The sequence below is a fragment of the Lepus europaeus genome, chromosome 6, assembly GCF_033115175.1.
Source record: "Lepus europaeus isolate LE1 chromosome 6, mLepTim1.pri, whole genome shotgun sequence".
In the NCBI taxonomy this organism is placed as follows: Eukaryota; Metazoa; Chordata; class Mammalia; order Lagomorpha; family Leporidae; genus Lepus; species Lepus europaeus.
The window spans coordinates 113430934-113447362 of record NC_084832.1 but is presented as its reverse complement, the minus strand read 5'-3'; the positions used below and the strand labels follow the sequence as shown (position 1 = coordinate 113447362).

Below are 16429 nucleotides of genomic sequence, written 5' to 3'. Positions count from 1 at the left end.
AAATAACAATCAAGACTACTGGCCCTTCAAACCAGCAGGCTCACTTGGTTAATTACCATGTCCAGGCATATCTTTTTCTCTATAAAAGATAATTCTGTCATTCATTCTGTTACCTATCAGATTCTTCTCCTTAGGAATCTCTCTCCATCTCGCGGAGTGCCCACCTGCTCTGATAAATACCCTTTTCCCACTAAACCTAACATAATTGTTAACACCATCCAGCTATGGCACCCCAGCTCCCGGCACACAGTCACCCATGGGACCTGTCTTGCAGCTGCCTGAACACAAGTTTGTTTCAGAGACAGTCCCAAGCAGCTGTTGAGTAGGCATCACTGGCCTAAGGTATTCTGGGGTTAAAAAGCTTGACTCAAATTCAATTTAAGGTCTAAAGAGATGTCTTTGGTAAATAATAATCTCATTCATGAAAAATTTGGCTCAGCTGTAAGTCGACATTAAGGTTTAAAGGAATTTCTCTCTTTTGAATCTAGGAAGATCAGTGCCTAAAAAAATTGCTTTGCAACTTGCCAAACTTGTTTTGGAACATGGTTTAACAGATCCAGATGAAATAGTAATGGGTAATCAGCTCTTGTTATAGCCCCCTAAGGTGGATTTTGCAATATCTGGTTTATATCACTGATTTCTAGCTAGAGTTCTATAAAAAGGGGTATAATTCCATATAGATGTAATGTTGACCTTAATTCAGATAAAAGTATGGTATAATATCAGCATATTAAGTCATCTAGGTATAATTGCTAAATATAAATGGGGTAACATAAATGAGATAAATGTGTCTAAATGTAAACTTTGGTACTGTTAACCCCTTATATTCTATGAAAAAAAACATATTCTATGAACAAAAAACAAAATGTTTTCATAAACTGGCCATTTATAAAAAATAATTCAAGAATTCTTGAAAGTAACTAACAGTTGAAATTCATCATGTTCTTTTATTTAGAAAATGTTGTCTTAATCTGGAGATTTTTTAAAGGATTATTTCAATGTAAATCAAGGAAATCAGCAGATGGGAAAAGGACATCTGCATAAAAATGTATTCTTGGTAAGGAAGGTTAAGAAGGAAAGAGACTTTTGAATAAAAAAAGGACATGGCTCACAAGAATTACTTTGTCCTAATAGTAAGCTAACTCTAGACAGGAATAGAAAAGATAGAAAGGTTTAAATAAGTTGCAGAAGGTGTGTGGAAGTCACAGAATGAAGGAAAAATAATTTTTTGGATACAAAAGCTATCAATCTATTTTTCTTTGATTGACCTAGAACTAGAATCTGATTTTCTATTAAATCAATGAGGTTTAGTAAATATTTTGAAATAGTCAATCTCTAACTTCTAAATGTTTAAAAATTGCAGCATTTCTTTTTACTGGTTTTCGTTTAATTGATGACTGTCAGTTTTCTAGCCAGCTCCAGTAAGCTCTCTTCTCTATTTCTGACTCTAAAAATTGTTCCAAGTTATAAGCTGATTCCATGTGCTAACTCATATTTAAGGTTTTCATTTCCCATTTTGCTGACAGACCAAAGAGATATCAATTTTGTATCCTATTGCGGTTACCTTTGTATTCTCTGTTTCTCCTTAAGCTCTGATTGTTTAAAAATAGCTGAATTTTTTATTAAAAGAGTTATGGTTTACTTGAACATATACTTTAGAATAAGGCTGGTGCTGTGGTACAGTAGGTTAATCCTCTGCCTGTGGCGCCAGCATCCCATCTGGGCTCTGGTTCCAGTCCTGGCTGCTCCTCTTCCACCAGCTCTCTGCTATGGCCTTGGAAAGCAGTAGAAGTCCATGGGCCCCTGTACTCCGTGGGATACCTGGAAGAAGCTCCTGGCCCCGGATTGGTGCAGCTCCAGCTGTTGCGACCATTTAGAGAGTGAACCAACAGAAGGAAGACCTTTCTCTCTGTCTCTCCCTCTCACTGTCTGTAACTCTACCTCTCAAATAAAATAGATAAAAATCTTTAAGAAAAAAAAGAAGAAGAAGAATTCGAGTGATCACTTTATAAAAGTGATAAAATGCAGTCTATATTATGTCATGATATTAAGGGATTCTGTTTCTGCCTATTTCTGTTCTATTTTAAGCCTTCTCGGCATCTTTGACAGGCATTCAGAAAATCAAAGTTCCAAATCATCTGGACTTTGATATTTCTAGCTGGGCTCCTGGAAATGACAAAGAATATATCTCTCATCTTATACAGACACAGATTTATTAGGCTGTTTGGATTATATTAAAGGTGCTGTCAAGATGTGAAGTGGTGCTAAATTTTAAGTTATGATAATGTAAAATGCTACTGATACAAATGGCCAAAAGTTACAAAAGTCTAATGATCTTGTATTGAAATCAGTCATGTTTATCTTAGTGAAAAAGGCCCACAGAGGCTTAAAAGGGATAAATGATTTATAAAATCTTACCGGTGCTTTCTAAAATACTGTGTGGAGCATCCAAGTGCCTATTCCTGGTAGTTAATGAATTTTATACTTTTTTTTTTTTTTTGACAGGCAGAGTGGACAGTGAGAGAGAGACAGAGAGAAAGGTCTTCCTTTTGCCGTTGGTTCACCCTCCAATGGCCGCCGCGGTAGCGCGCTGCGGCCGGTGCACCGCGCTGATCCGATGGCAGGAGCCAGGTGCTTCTCCTGGTCTCCCATGGGGTGCAGGGCCCAAGCACTTGGGCCATCCTCCACTGCACTCCCTGGCCACAGCAGAGAGCTGGCCTGGAAGAGGGGCAACCGGGACAGGATCGGTGCCCCGACCAGGACTAGAACCCGGTGTGCTGGCGCCGCAAGGCGGAGGATTAGCCTAGTGAGCCGCGGCGCCGGCTGAATTTTATACTTTTTAACATGGCTATTTAAAGTCTCTTATCCTCCAACCACTAAAAATTGTCCTCCAACCACTAAAAATCACATTTATTGCTCATGTAAATTAAAACATTGTTAGTTCTGAGTTAAAATGTGTCCTTTTCTAGGTTCTAAAGGAGTTTTCTCCTGACTTTTATTGTATTCAGTACTTTGGGACAGCTCTGTAAATAGATAAAGCAAAAGTTTATCAATGGACTGCAGGTTCCAAGTGCAAAAAAGTATTATTAATTCAGGTTAGTAAGAGTGGAAAATAATTCTAATTGATTGATGGTAATTTTTAAACTGCAGTTTAGGATTTTAAGAAGCTATTACTGAAACTCTTTTCTTATTCTGTCTGGTAATATATGTTGTATATGTTATGTGTGTGAAGATACTTTGTGTTTACATGGGAAAATTTGTTAAGATCTCTGTTTTAATTGGCTGATAGATAAAGAGAGTTCATATAAATTGACTGCTAAATTAACTCAAAATACCTTTTTGGTTCATTTGACCTAAATAAATCTCTGATAAAGAGGTTGTTTTAAATTTGTAGAAAGAAACTAAAATTTTTTTTAAGTCATTGACATGTTTGTACTTGGGTTTGCTACTCAAACAAGTTATACTTGTGTTAGGTATTTGAGAGATGTTTCCAAATACATATATTCTCATCTTAACATTTATAGAAGGCATTGGATCTTTTAGTAAATGTTTTTGTAAGTTGCTGTTGGACAGTTAAAAATTATTTGCTAAATTTTCACTTGATATTATGTTACTGAGAATGAGCAATAAGACTGAGTTGTTCTTACTTCTCCTCTGTTCTCTTCAAGATGGGAAATTGATTCTATTCTGAAGGACCTTCAATCAGGATGTACGCTTTGATCTTCAGACCTTATAAAGGAGATGGCTAACATTTTTCTGTAATAGTAGCCTAGCCATATATAGAAGACCAAATAGCATAGCCTAAATGAGAGCTCAAACTGAAATGATTTCAAAGCTAGATTTATTTTGCCATGGGCATAGTAAAAAAGCAAAATTTCCCTCTTCAAGCCAAACTAAGGGAGAGATAAAAAGTTTTACTAATGACTTCAAAATTTATAGACAGTTTGGGTAAGGTGGTCATCATGTTTGATTGTAGCTAGAAGAACATAGCTCTCCTCATGGGCATTGTCTTATCTCACAGAGAGAATACTGTCAGACACTGTCAGAACATGCCTGTAACCACAGATTTCTAGCTCAGACCACCAAAGATTAGGGGTGGGATTGAGCACCCACTGGCTGACATCCTAAAGGCTTCCTCTGTAGCCTACTGTAACAGACCAGGAGGAAGAAGAGTGAACTAGGCAGCCGGAGCAAGGTAAGGCTAGGTGGCAGGCCAGTCAAAAACAGCTTTACATAGTGATCTGCCATCAAGGAGACCCGACAAGGCCAGTCTACCCCAAATGGCTTTGGGTTTCTCTTCTCCCAGACCAGCTAGGTAATGGGAGTCAACAGGTTGTCTTCCCTGAGAAAGTTCACACCTCCCTTATGATGTCTCTTCTAGTTCTCCTTGTCAAGATGTAGATAGGTCTGGACCTCACATAAACCTGGCCAAACCTTAATGCCCAATGATTATTATCAAGCCCCTCCTGTCAGTTTCTATTTGCTTCTAAGTGGAAAAACTCTCTCCTGGTTTGGGCAGCACACTTTTTAGATCCTCTAAATACAATCTACCCTTAGGGTTGGACTCTGTGTATTCAATCTGCTCATTAGGTCTATTTCCTCCAAACTTGAAGCAATGAAATTCCAGATGGCCATGCGCATGAAACACTGCATGGAGAGTTTCTGTGAGCTGGCACTGCAGCCCCCTGGGAGGCCATCTCTTGCTGGAACACTGTTTTGACCACAGGTCCCCACTTTGCCCCTACTTGGCTTAAAGAAGCCAGAGCAGTTATTGTCCTAACCACTGACAGCAGCCAGGGTTTCCATCAGCAGAGGGAGGAAATGACAGAGCCCAGGACTAGAAACAGACCAGACTGACTCCATCCCACAGCTTGCCAGCACACACGCAATAAACAAAACGGGAGCATTCTTTCCTTGTGGCAACCAGGCACACACCTGTCTTCCCACTAACTGCACAGGGACTTGTACTCTTGTTTTCCTGTTGACCCGTCTGTCCTCATTTTGGCCATCTTTCCCACCATGGGCAGTGTCTCTAGTATCTCCTTTTATCCTCATAATCATAGAGCTCCTATTCCTACCCTGTGTTATTAACATATTTCCAAAAGTTCTTACAGGAACGAATGAATGCTATATTCCAAGGCATTATGCAGGAACAACACAAGACTGCTCTTCTCCAATCAATGCCATCCAGCGTGTAGATACCTCATGCCATGTCAACGCCTTGTATTATCATGAAGTATCCAGAAAGAAACCAGCAGCCCATTTCCTTATCTATTCTCAGAGTCAGGATGGATGGAACAAGGACATAAACCTTAGCCATTTTAACTCATTCCCTGAGAGTAGATAAAATTCTCATTACTCCTTACCCCTGCTTTCTTTCAAGAGACCAGCTCAACCCCATGCCCTCTATTGTGCCTCGCCCCATGTCCTACATTTTTTCCCTGCTTTGATAGCTTGCAAGAAACCTGAAAAACCTGCATGGAGAAAGTCACCCGTGCCCACTGCCCCCCACCCTCTCCTCTGGACCCTTCGCCCACCATAAGCTATATAAGGCCTGGCCCACTAGAGGGTGGTGCCTTCTGCAACTTAGTCAGTCTGCATGCATGCTGGCATTTGGCCACCTCTACAAATTTACTTATTTTTCTTGAATGATTTCATTTTGGCTGTGAGTTTGTATCCTGTCTCCTCTCTGTACTGCTTCCCTTTCATTACAAAATGTACCTGAGATTCTGTTAATTTCCCCTAGAAAAGAAATCACACTTTGAACAGCAACTGCAAAGGTGGTCATTCCTAAGGTGAGTTTGTGATAATCCACTGTCATCTTCAAGGTTTTGTATGTATACTGCAGCACACTTCTTATGCAGGGGTGTAGGAAAGGAACACTGATTCTTTGGGTATTTTAAGGTAACATTAATTTTTGCTGATCTCTGTGGCAGTTTTTACCACACAAACCAAGGTAATGTGGGGTTCTACCATCTATGAACTATATCCATTCTGACTATTAGGGGCTACACAGCATGGATATGAATGTGTGGACCCAGTGAGTTCTTTGTGAACTGGAACTGAACTAGGAGATTTACTTATTGCCCACAAATGGTCCCAGGCTGACAAGAGGTTTATAATGACTATTATGATTTCTTCGTATCAGTTCAACTCAGATGCCATGGACCAGTCCTCGGAACGCTTGATTATACCCCTTTCCCCAGTGCATTACCTTAGTGGATCACCACGTGGTTCTCTGTGCAGGGTTCATGGAGAACCACAGGTATCTGTCAAGGCGCCACCCACTTTTCCTCTCAAGGACATGCTCCTTCCTTCAGTCAACTGAGTCCAATCTGAAAAAAGGATTTAGATTTGGAAATTGAACAAGATGCTATAATATTTTATTACAGCTGGCCATTTTCAACCTTTCCTTGATTTCTTTAGATTGTGCATACAGAAGAGTATCTCTGTGAGTAGCGATCGATCTTGTACCATATTCTATTAACAATCTCCATAAGTTTCTGCAGTGTAGACCCCATCACTGCCATGGTTTGATGAGAACTCATCTTGAAGTGTAATCTCCATTATGATACTGAAGCACGAAACAGACATTTAAGAGGTGATCTGGGCTCTCCTCTCAAAAATGGTTTAATCCATTAACTGGTTAATGAATTATTTTGGGGGTGGGACTGCTATAAAAGGCACTTTGGCCAGATCAGTTCATCCTGTGCTGCCTTAGAACTCTGCTGACAAGAGGTTGTCTCCAGAACTGAGCCCTTGTCTTTGGACCAGAAATGTGAGCCAAAATAAATCTATTTTCTTTATAACTTACCCTATCTGTGGTAATGTGTTATTGGCAATGGAAACACAGACTGAGATACTAACCTATATGCTCATTACAAAAATTGTACCTACTTTTATTCTGATATTTTAGTGCTACCCTGCTTCTTAACAATGATAGGGAGAATTGTAATATAGTTTATGCTTCTGGTAAATGAATGAGAACTTTTTTCTAGGACCCAATCCATTAATTAATCTTATAGCAAAAAGTAAATGGGAAAAGATCACCACCAACAAAAATAAAGTACCAATAATCATAAAGTTCAATAATAACAGGACGGTGAACAAAAGGTGTTCAAACATTAAACTGGAGTAAATCACAAGACCATTGAAAGTCCAGACAATTGCTATCCCTGCTAATGATTACAAAGGTGGCAAAGCTCTTTTAGAAACAGTTTTACTTCAAATTGGTTGACTAAAATGGTATGGTTTTATTGAGAGTTACAAGAAAAATAATTTAATGTCTTAACAGTTTTTAGAGTCAAATGTGTTACAGAAAAATGAAACCTTCCTGTTATAAGAACCCATGATCAAAAAATATCTGAGGCTGATAATAAAAAAAGGAAACAAAAACTTATTATTATTCCTATGACAATAGGTATGGGTCTCTGAGGGAGATGGTTAACCATTCTACAATAAACATAATCCAGTTGGGACCAGAGAAGAAATTTGTTTAATTTTACAGGTTAAGTTCTTATCTATTCCATGTTAACTTTCACTCCTTTTACATAATGTTTATAATTAACTATATGTGTATTCTGTAGGTTGTGGGCATTCTCCATTAATTTATTTGTATGTGTGTTATAGCTAGTGTTCAGTTATTCTCAATTTATTGGTTGCTGTTTTTAAGTGCATTAAGCTAAAGTACTCTTAAATAGTAGTAAAAAACCAAAACTGAAAAATATTCCATATGACTCAAGCATTCAAAATTGTGGTGCCCAAGCAGGGCCCTTCTGGTATAATAGAAATATTCTATATCTTGACAAGGAAATGGACCACACAGGAGTATTCTGTTGTTCAAACTTATTGAACAGCATACTTAACTATTCATACATTTCATTGTAAATTAATTTTATTAGCAAAACTGTAAGAAAAATACTGATTTCTTGTTAGTAGGTTTACTTTTCAAAGTGACATAGGTTTACAGTTATGTATGTAAATGTATGTAATGTAAATGTATATAAATGTAAATGTATGGTTAGTGGTGATTTAAGCATGTGATTATAGAGTAGATTAAAATTATGTCGGCAAAAACTGAAGAAAAAAGGAAGGAGGCCAGTGCCGTGGCTCACTTGGCTAATCCTCCACCTGTGGTGCCGGCACTCCGGATTCTAGTCCCCGTTGGGGAGCTGGATTCTGTCCCGGTTGCTCCTCTTTCAGTCCAGCTGTCTGCTGTAGCCCCGGAAGGCCAGGTCCTTGGGCCCTGCACCCACATGGGAGACCAGGAGGAGGCGCCTGGCTCCTGGCTTCAGATCTGCGCAGCGAGCTGGCCGTATCGGCCATTTTGGGTGTGAACCAATGGAAGGAAGACCTTTCTCTCTGTCTCTCTCCCTAACTCTGCCTGTCAAAGAAAAAAAAAAAAAAAAAAAAAGGAAGGAAGGAGAAGGAGAGGGATTGAGGGAAAAGAGAGGGAGCAGGAGGGAAATAGTTTTCTTCTCAGACTGTACCTATGAAATACACGAAATCTATTTTCTTTATATTAATTAAAACTGACAATTATATTCTAAGCTTAAGCAAATAAATAGACTGAGAATGATGGGAAGCATGCTTATTGTGGATATAGATGACAATTACAGGTGTAGAAAGAGAGATGAAAGAATTACTCCATGGTACTGGATTGTAACTGGAATAATCAGTAGGAATTTGCATTTATTACCTATAAAATCACCTATACTTTTATTACCCATCTAAATTTATTGATATGCACATAGATTTCCTGGTAATACACTTGAATATGTCTACTCCTGACACTAACTCTAACTTTACATATATTCTTCCCTTGGAGAAAGGGTTCATTTGAAAGCTGTGTCAGGGAAAGTGAAAAATTATCCTGGAACATATTCAGTAGACAGAAAGTCAGGAATACCCAAACAATTATCTGCTGCCAGCCAGGCTGTACGTTAGCAAGAAGCTGGAATCAGAAGCAGAGCTGGAAGTTGAACTCAGGCACTATGACATGGGATGCAGATGTCCCAACTGGCAAATTAAATGCTATATGCTATGCCAACCACCTGCCCCACACTGAGGTTTTCTTAACTTTGTGCTGGCTCTTTAGGAAAATATGTTTCTTCTTCTTCTTTTTTTTTTTTTTTTGCATGTTGGAGTCTTTGAGGGAAAACACCAGCTCTCTTTCCCCATCCTAATTGTAAATCAGATAAGATAAATAAGAAGCACACTGCATCCAAAATATCACTTATAGCACTAAACCATCTGATATTAGAGCATGTGACTTAGTTTTGCTAGCAGGACTATTTCCTAATCATAAACCTTGAAATGAAATTCTGCACGTGGCTGCTGAGTCTTCCCTTCCCATAATATGCATGGGGGTATGGAGAAAGAAATAATAGGAGTGAGGAATAATTTATCTTTTCATCTCTTCCTCCTCTCCCCATGGCAATATTTTACTATTGACTTTCATGTATTGTTATAAATCAGATTGTTGAAGCATATAACTCTCACTAAGTATTTAGTGGTAGTCAAGAATATTCAGGTATCATCAAGTAGGGAAACTGAATATATCTTGCTGTAAGAAGATTTGGTGACTATGTGTTGGTGTGATGCAAGAGTGATTAGTTAGTTCTTTTAGGTAAGTTCAAAATCAGTTACTTTGATAACAAAAGTCCCATCTTATTTGATATAGCATAGACTAATATATATATACATACACACACACACACACTTATAAAATGGAGAGCTGGCCAATTATGTAGATGGTTAAGTTGAATCTTTCAGTACTGGGAATAAAAGCATTGAAAACTGAAAACTGAAGGAATATTATCCAATAATATGAATAGCTTCCCACCACTGAATGTTGATTGCATGCTAGTTTTATACCACACATTTGACATACCTTATTTAATTGTACTGCAATGACTATGACTGTGTTGATCATTTGTTTATATGGCTTCCATCCTCTCTGTAGCCCAAGAGACTGACTTCTGCAAGCTCAATTTCCTAGGCTCCTGTGCTACCTAGCTTCCTGCTAGATTGTGGCAGTGGGAAAGCATTCATGTGAGACTGGGGTTGTGGAGGTAAAGCAAGGGCGTTTCGAGCCCTCACCTCCTCCCATGGAACCTCTGACAGTTGCTCTGTGTCTTCAAGGACTCAAACTCCTACATCTCAGTCCTTTTCTTTTCTGGTGCAGCCTCTGGTGTGGGAGTGACTTCCCACTGTTGTGAATCTGTGGTGTGCCTACCATCTGCAGTTGGGCTTGCTAACTCCCTGATACCTTTGTTAACTACATTTCCACATTAAATAACTCCTGTTAAATTCCCTATTCTTACTTGTATTTTCCTATGTGGACCTTGGCAAAGACAGACACTGTCTTCACTTTGTAAGCTGACTTGTAATAAAAGCACACAGCTGAAGGACAGGCTTTCAAATCAATCGTACCTGATCTCAGAGCCCAAGTACTTAAACCACTGTGCTGCATCCAAATACAGTCCAAGTGAATGGCCAAGTGCACAGTTTTCTTTTTCGTTTGTTTAGAGATGTATTTGAAAGGCTGAGTGACACAGAGAGAAGGAGAAAGAAGGGGAAGGAAAAGATCTGCTATCCATTTGCTCATTCACCAGATGGTTGCAATGGTTGTGTCAGGCCAAATCCAGGAGCCTGGAACTCTGTCTGGGTCTACCATATGGGCAACAGGGGCCCAAGTATTTGGGCCATCTTCTGCTGCCTTCTCAGGTACATTAGCAAGTAGCTGCATCAGAATAGGGACAGCCAGCACTCCAACAGGCCTTCCAGGCTTCACAGGCCAGCCACTAGTTTTCATTAATCGTGCCTTCCTATTACTTAGCTCAAAGTATCTGCATTGGTACAGTAACTAGCTCTTCTCATTCAGAGATCTGCGTGTCTCTTATGAAACTTCTTGAGAGCAAGCACATGTGACTCATCTTGGTGTCCCTAGCACTCACTCCTGTGCTTGGAATGTAGTTGAGCCTTAATAAATATTTGTGGAATGAATTAGCCATAATCACTGCCATTTGGACAGAGTGACTATTTTATTCCAGTAACCAGGCTAGGTTTCTGACATAAATTTTATAACTCAATCTTCATAATAATTTTGCAAAGCAGGTATAAATAGTCCAATATCAGAGATCGAGAAAAATAGGCTCAAAGAGTTTATAAACAACTCATGACCAATCTTGGATTAAACTCAGGCTAACTAGATTCCAGGGTCTGACATTTCCGCAATATCTTGTTGCTTCCTTATATCTATTCATGTGACTATTAGAAAGACATAAATAAGTAGGTTGACAAAAAAAAACCTAGAGTTTTTAAAAATTAGATTTCCAGGTATTTTTGGAGTCTTGTAATAAACAGATTAAATCTGTTCGTGCCATACATTAAATGGATAAAATTTATGACTATGTAGACAGGAGAAAAGAATTATGACAATAATCTGAAGAAATTAAACAGTACCTGTTGTGGCTTAAGATAAATCAAAGATAGACAGCAGTCAAAGGGGTGAAACAGATTTTACTCAGGAACTGTTTTAGTATCAGAAAAGAGACCTCAACATAGTTCTGGGCACACTTCATTGTCCAGTGGAGATTAGAGCCAAGGAGCAGAGTAGGGGGCAGTGGATGGAAAATTCCTTAAAGGAAACATCAGAGGTAGGGGAGGAACTTGGCAAAACTAACTTGGCAAGATTCTAGCTGAAAGCATAGGCTGGATGATCAAATATCATTTGGGGAAGAGGGTGCAGAATAAAGACCTTGATCAAATATTTAGGTGATCAAATATCAAGGGTGACAGATTTTCTCTAAATTGAGTTAGTAAGATTCTTCCTCCACAGGGGCAACGCAGGGTTAGATAATGAGGTGTAGGCCTGGAGGGTTTACAGTCTCCTGATTAGACTTGGGTTAAAGAGGATGTCTTGTTGTCCTAAGTAGGAAAACATTGGTTACTTCCTTCATTCCCTAATCCTCCTATGGGATTGTATAGTTCAGAACTCGTATGATGATGATATTCACAACCAGCTCTCCTAAGCATAGAACTCAGCTTTCAACATTACTCTTTCATTTCCTAGCTCTTATCTGGGGTTAGGGCATTATTCCAAGTAGCGAGGTAAGTACTTTTACTGCTGGGTTGCTGATGAAGGATTTTTGCTTGTGTTTCTATGAGTGCAAGTCTTTGCTTTGTAGAGTGAAATCGTGTGCATGGGTAATATTCAATGGCTTAGTTAAGTTTCTTCTCTGGTTTTTCCTGGAGTGAAAGACCCTAGGAATCTCCTCTGAACACAGGGAGTAACATCATATCCATTTTAGGAGGTTGACTTGCAAAAGCCATTGTGTTCTTGTTTAATTTCTGATGAAAACAAAACAATCCAGGCAAACTGATTTGGTAGGCATCACACAAAAGGTCATTGTTAATTCTCCACGTGTTTCATTGACATGTACTTGCTTGGTTTCGTATTGGTTGAAATTGTTGCAGCTGGATCAGCCAAGCTGCTGTTCCCTTCTCACAGAGCCAGCAGCTTATTTGGAGATCCTGAAAACAAGTGATTTCCATAGATTTTGCTGAAGTGACTCTATTTTCCCAGGTAAAGGATTATCTCCTAAGTTCTTCATGTATGTGCCACTAGCTTTGCCATGACAAAACCTTTATTTTATTAATTCATCTTTTTAGAATAATGTGAAGCTAAATGCTTGCATTTCACTCAGATGATTTCTAATTATTACAAACTCTGCCAAAATTCTTAACACTGGGGAATAAGCACAAAAGAGACTGTTTATTCATTTTGTCTAAAATTGTGTTTCATCAACGGGTATCAGAGCTCAAGAGTAGCAGTTCAGTGACTACAGTGTTCTAGTTATGTGAGATTTAAAAAATTCTGGAGAAGGCCGCATGACAATATGTATAGATGTAGTTAATGATTCTGTGTGTACACTTAAACATTTGTTAAAAGGAAAGATTTTCTGTTTTAGGGTTTTTGCTACTATAAAATAAACCAAAACCACCCAGAGATGTGACCCTCTATCACCTTGGTGTGAGCATGCATATTGAAATATTACCTGTTATCATTTGAGTGCCAACAGCAGTTAGAGAAATGTACTGATTCTCCCCATTTAAACTTCAGCAAGTGGTTTCTGTTAGCAGCGATAATCAACTAGGATTTATCAGTAATGATGTATGATCCCTAGAAAAGAAGCCACTTTGTAAACAGCACTGTGCTAACAAAAGGGGACTGTTCACATGCCTGGTATTTGCATAGATACAAAAAAACAGTCCAGACTTCCCTAATTTGGGGTCAAAGTCTCAGTGGTGGCTGCTGGCGTTACCCGTTGGATTTCAAGAATTTTGTTTAATGAATGTATGAATTTTATTCAATTACTTATTTTCCCACCTGAAAATGTTTCAAATGTACCTAAAAAAATAATATGTTTTCACTAAATATGTTGAATTCTTTCCAAGAGCTTAACTTAAAATACTTCTGCTTACCCAGTGAAGAAAATGGTTTATAGAACCCTTGAATATAGCAAAAAAAAAATTTTTTTTGAAATAAATCTTTAACCCATGGTGGAAAACCTGCCCCAGATGGTCACTTAGGGTTACAATTTTTGGAAAGACTTATAGAATTCCCCTACATGATGGTTTTCTATCGCATTAACTCCAGCTTCTATGCCCCCTAGCTTTATGTAAAAAACAGGCATTTAGAATAGTCATGTTCTTAATCACCAAAAAGAGTGAAGACAACTCTGACATGGTTGAAGAGCTTTCTTATTGGCTGATAGGATGGCTATATGGAGATTAGACACTGGCAAAGAGAGAAAGGAAAAGATAGCGAGAGAGACTGGGTTCTAAATGCATGAGAAGGGAGAAAGAAAGGCGGTTGAGAGGTCTGTGATGAATCTATATTTGCTCAATGATTAAGTCATGCGTTTCTACTCTTTTGAAAAATTGTCCCATTCTATCAGGTTTTTTTTTTTTTTTTTTTTTCAAAAACTAGTGGCAGGTTCTTGCACCACAGCTAAGATGATTTGCAATTTTATATGGGAGATTTCAGCATGAGTTCATTTGTGTGATTGTTTAGAATTACCAAGTGTGTCTCTATAGCTTTCCTCTATAACCTGTGCTTCTTTTCATCAGTTAAAAGCACATGCCAAACAAGCTGAATTTCATTTCTGTCTGATTCCATTCCAATGTGTTTCATTTAGAAGTCATCTTATCTTTTCAAATAAAAGTATAAGTTACTTGGCATCCATGTCTAACCACCTTCCACAGTAGTACCTCCCACTCTCTAACTAGTGTATTTTCTCCATAAGACAGCTTGACTGTCTGGCTTGCTGCTGAGTTTGGGTGCTTGGCACAATGACTGGCGTAGAGTAGACATACATTAAATATTTGCTGTATCTGTGAGACAATGAGTAAAGGGCACCGAGTTCTTACACAGCTGTTCAGTTCCTATTGCCTTAATGTGTCTGGGATTCACCAACTTTATAGTTAAGAAAGTTTGGTTTCTAAAAATTAGTGCCCTTCATCATCAGTTGTTAAAGGGATATTTTTCAAAGGACTCAGTTAACTTAGATGTCATGCGGGAAGTGTTTTCTTTCTTATTGTTTGATAAGGTGACGATACTGGGCTCAGATACTGCTGAGGATACTATTAAGATATTCTTACAACTTAAAATAGACTTACTTGAATAAATACTGTTAAAGTAAAACTACTTTGGTTTCGGTACAAAACAGCACAGTAGTTTCAATATATAAAAACAGAAAAAAAAACTTTTGGGCTCAGAGTCAAAGATTAATAGAATTTAACAGAATTTGTTATCTTTTTGTTTTATATATAAAATGCATGCCTATATATTATAGATACATATAGATACACATATCTATACCTATTACATTTACAATGGTATTACAACAAATTTGTAGAAGAATGGAATTAAAAGACAAACTTATTTGGTACAAAGAGATTTTGAAATCTATGCATAATATGTATTTTTTGCACGAACTCTTTGAAGACCCCTCATATGTCTATACACTTATCTTCATTTACATGCCTGATTTTTCTTCTAAACCTTACAATTTCACGATTCTTTCTGAGATCACAGAATTATTTGTTATTTTTACTTAGGCTAGTTCCATGATTAAAATTCTATGTCTCCCCAGGTTTCCGTGAATCAGCAGTGCCCCAGAAAGTGTTTCCCTTCCTGAGACTCCAGGGAAGGCTTGGAATGCCAAGAACTTGAAGAGGGAGCCTGGCCAATTAAAGACTTTGAGCCTTAGTAGGTTTCCTGGAGCAGATTTTTAGCACAAACACTGATTAAAGTCTTTGTGTTCTTAAAGCAGCAATTTTCATGTAAGTCAAAGGAGCTTACTTTGATTTTATTTGCTTTGGCTAAAGAAATGACGAGCTTTGTTTTAACCACGTAGCCAATATTTTACAAGGGGACCACAACAAGTTGTTCCAATATCCTTAACCTCACTAAAGAGGAACTACAGTTATTCCATGTAAGTTTTCAAAGAAAAATCAATAATTAAGTCTCTCCGAATGCCACTATTTTCAAGATCTTAATCAAAAGCTCCCTAGATAGTTCTGTAATATAATGGCTTCCAATTATGCTGTGCAGATTCAGTACTTTTTACAAAAGGAATTGGAATTTTGTCAATAATTTAATATATTTATGCTTTCTTAAAAAGATAGAACTAAGACCTTTCAAGATTCAAAACATAAACACCTTGAAACACTCAGAAGAGCAACATGGGAGAAACTGAAAAAAGGATTGAAACCCACAGAATAAGATGTCTTTCCAAGATGAAGGTATGGAATTCTTCTATATGGATATATGTGTTTGTATGCATTTTTAAAATTTAGTTCCTGTAAAATCGGTCATATCTACATGAAATGATCTAATATTAAAGTCATAGTACTGGACCTACTGATAATTTCTTACTCTAAGGGAGTTGAAGAAGTTGATTTTGTAACTGAGGCTGTGCCTACATAGGATTATAGATTCAGGAAATATAATCAGAACTGGTTTTGAGGGACTTAAATGTAAGACAGGATTTACATTTTTCTTCTCAGGTACACATTTGAGTGTAGCATGATTTATTTTTCTAGATCAAAGACCAGTATAATGTCCATCTTTAAGGGGCTTTTAACCCCATGAAAGGTGCAGCTCACTGGACAGAAATGCTTTGTTGATTTGTATGCAAAGATTACTTCACAATGACCTAGTAAAGCAAAAGTTTTCTTCAAGCTCTGGCAATGTAACAATCATTGGGTACAAGACAAGTGCCCATTTTGCTAGCTGTTTGTTTGTCTTGACAATTTCAGATCAAATTCTTTTTTATTGCTTCTAAACAATTTTGTATTTCAACAAAATTTGACTTTATTGTAAACCAAGGACTCTAGGCATTTGTCTCAAGTCTACACT

The 16429-nt window shown here is 37.9% G+C and overlaps 1 protein-coding gene across 4 annotated transcripts in view; it reads left to right on the top strand.

Annotated features, from left to right (window-relative positions):
* The first annotated feature begins 6718 nt into the window (after positions 1 to 6718).
* The window catches only part of SLCO1A2 (solute carrier organic anion transporter family member 1A2), a 56959-nt gene continuing 47248 nt past the window's right edge, over positions 6719 to 16429 (top strand). The window contains exons 1-3 of one of the 4 annotated variants that reach the window (XM_062195518.1): positions 6719 to 6778; positions 15162 to 15351; positions 15697 to 15813. In XM_062195518.1, the coding sequence (XP_062051502.1) occupies positions 15754 to 15813 (60 nt within the window). In that variant the 5' untranslated portion in view covers positions 6719 to 6778; positions 15162 to 15351; positions 15697 to 15753. The other 3 variants (XM_062195519.1, XM_062195520.1, XM_062195521.1) reach the window with 3 other exon arrangements.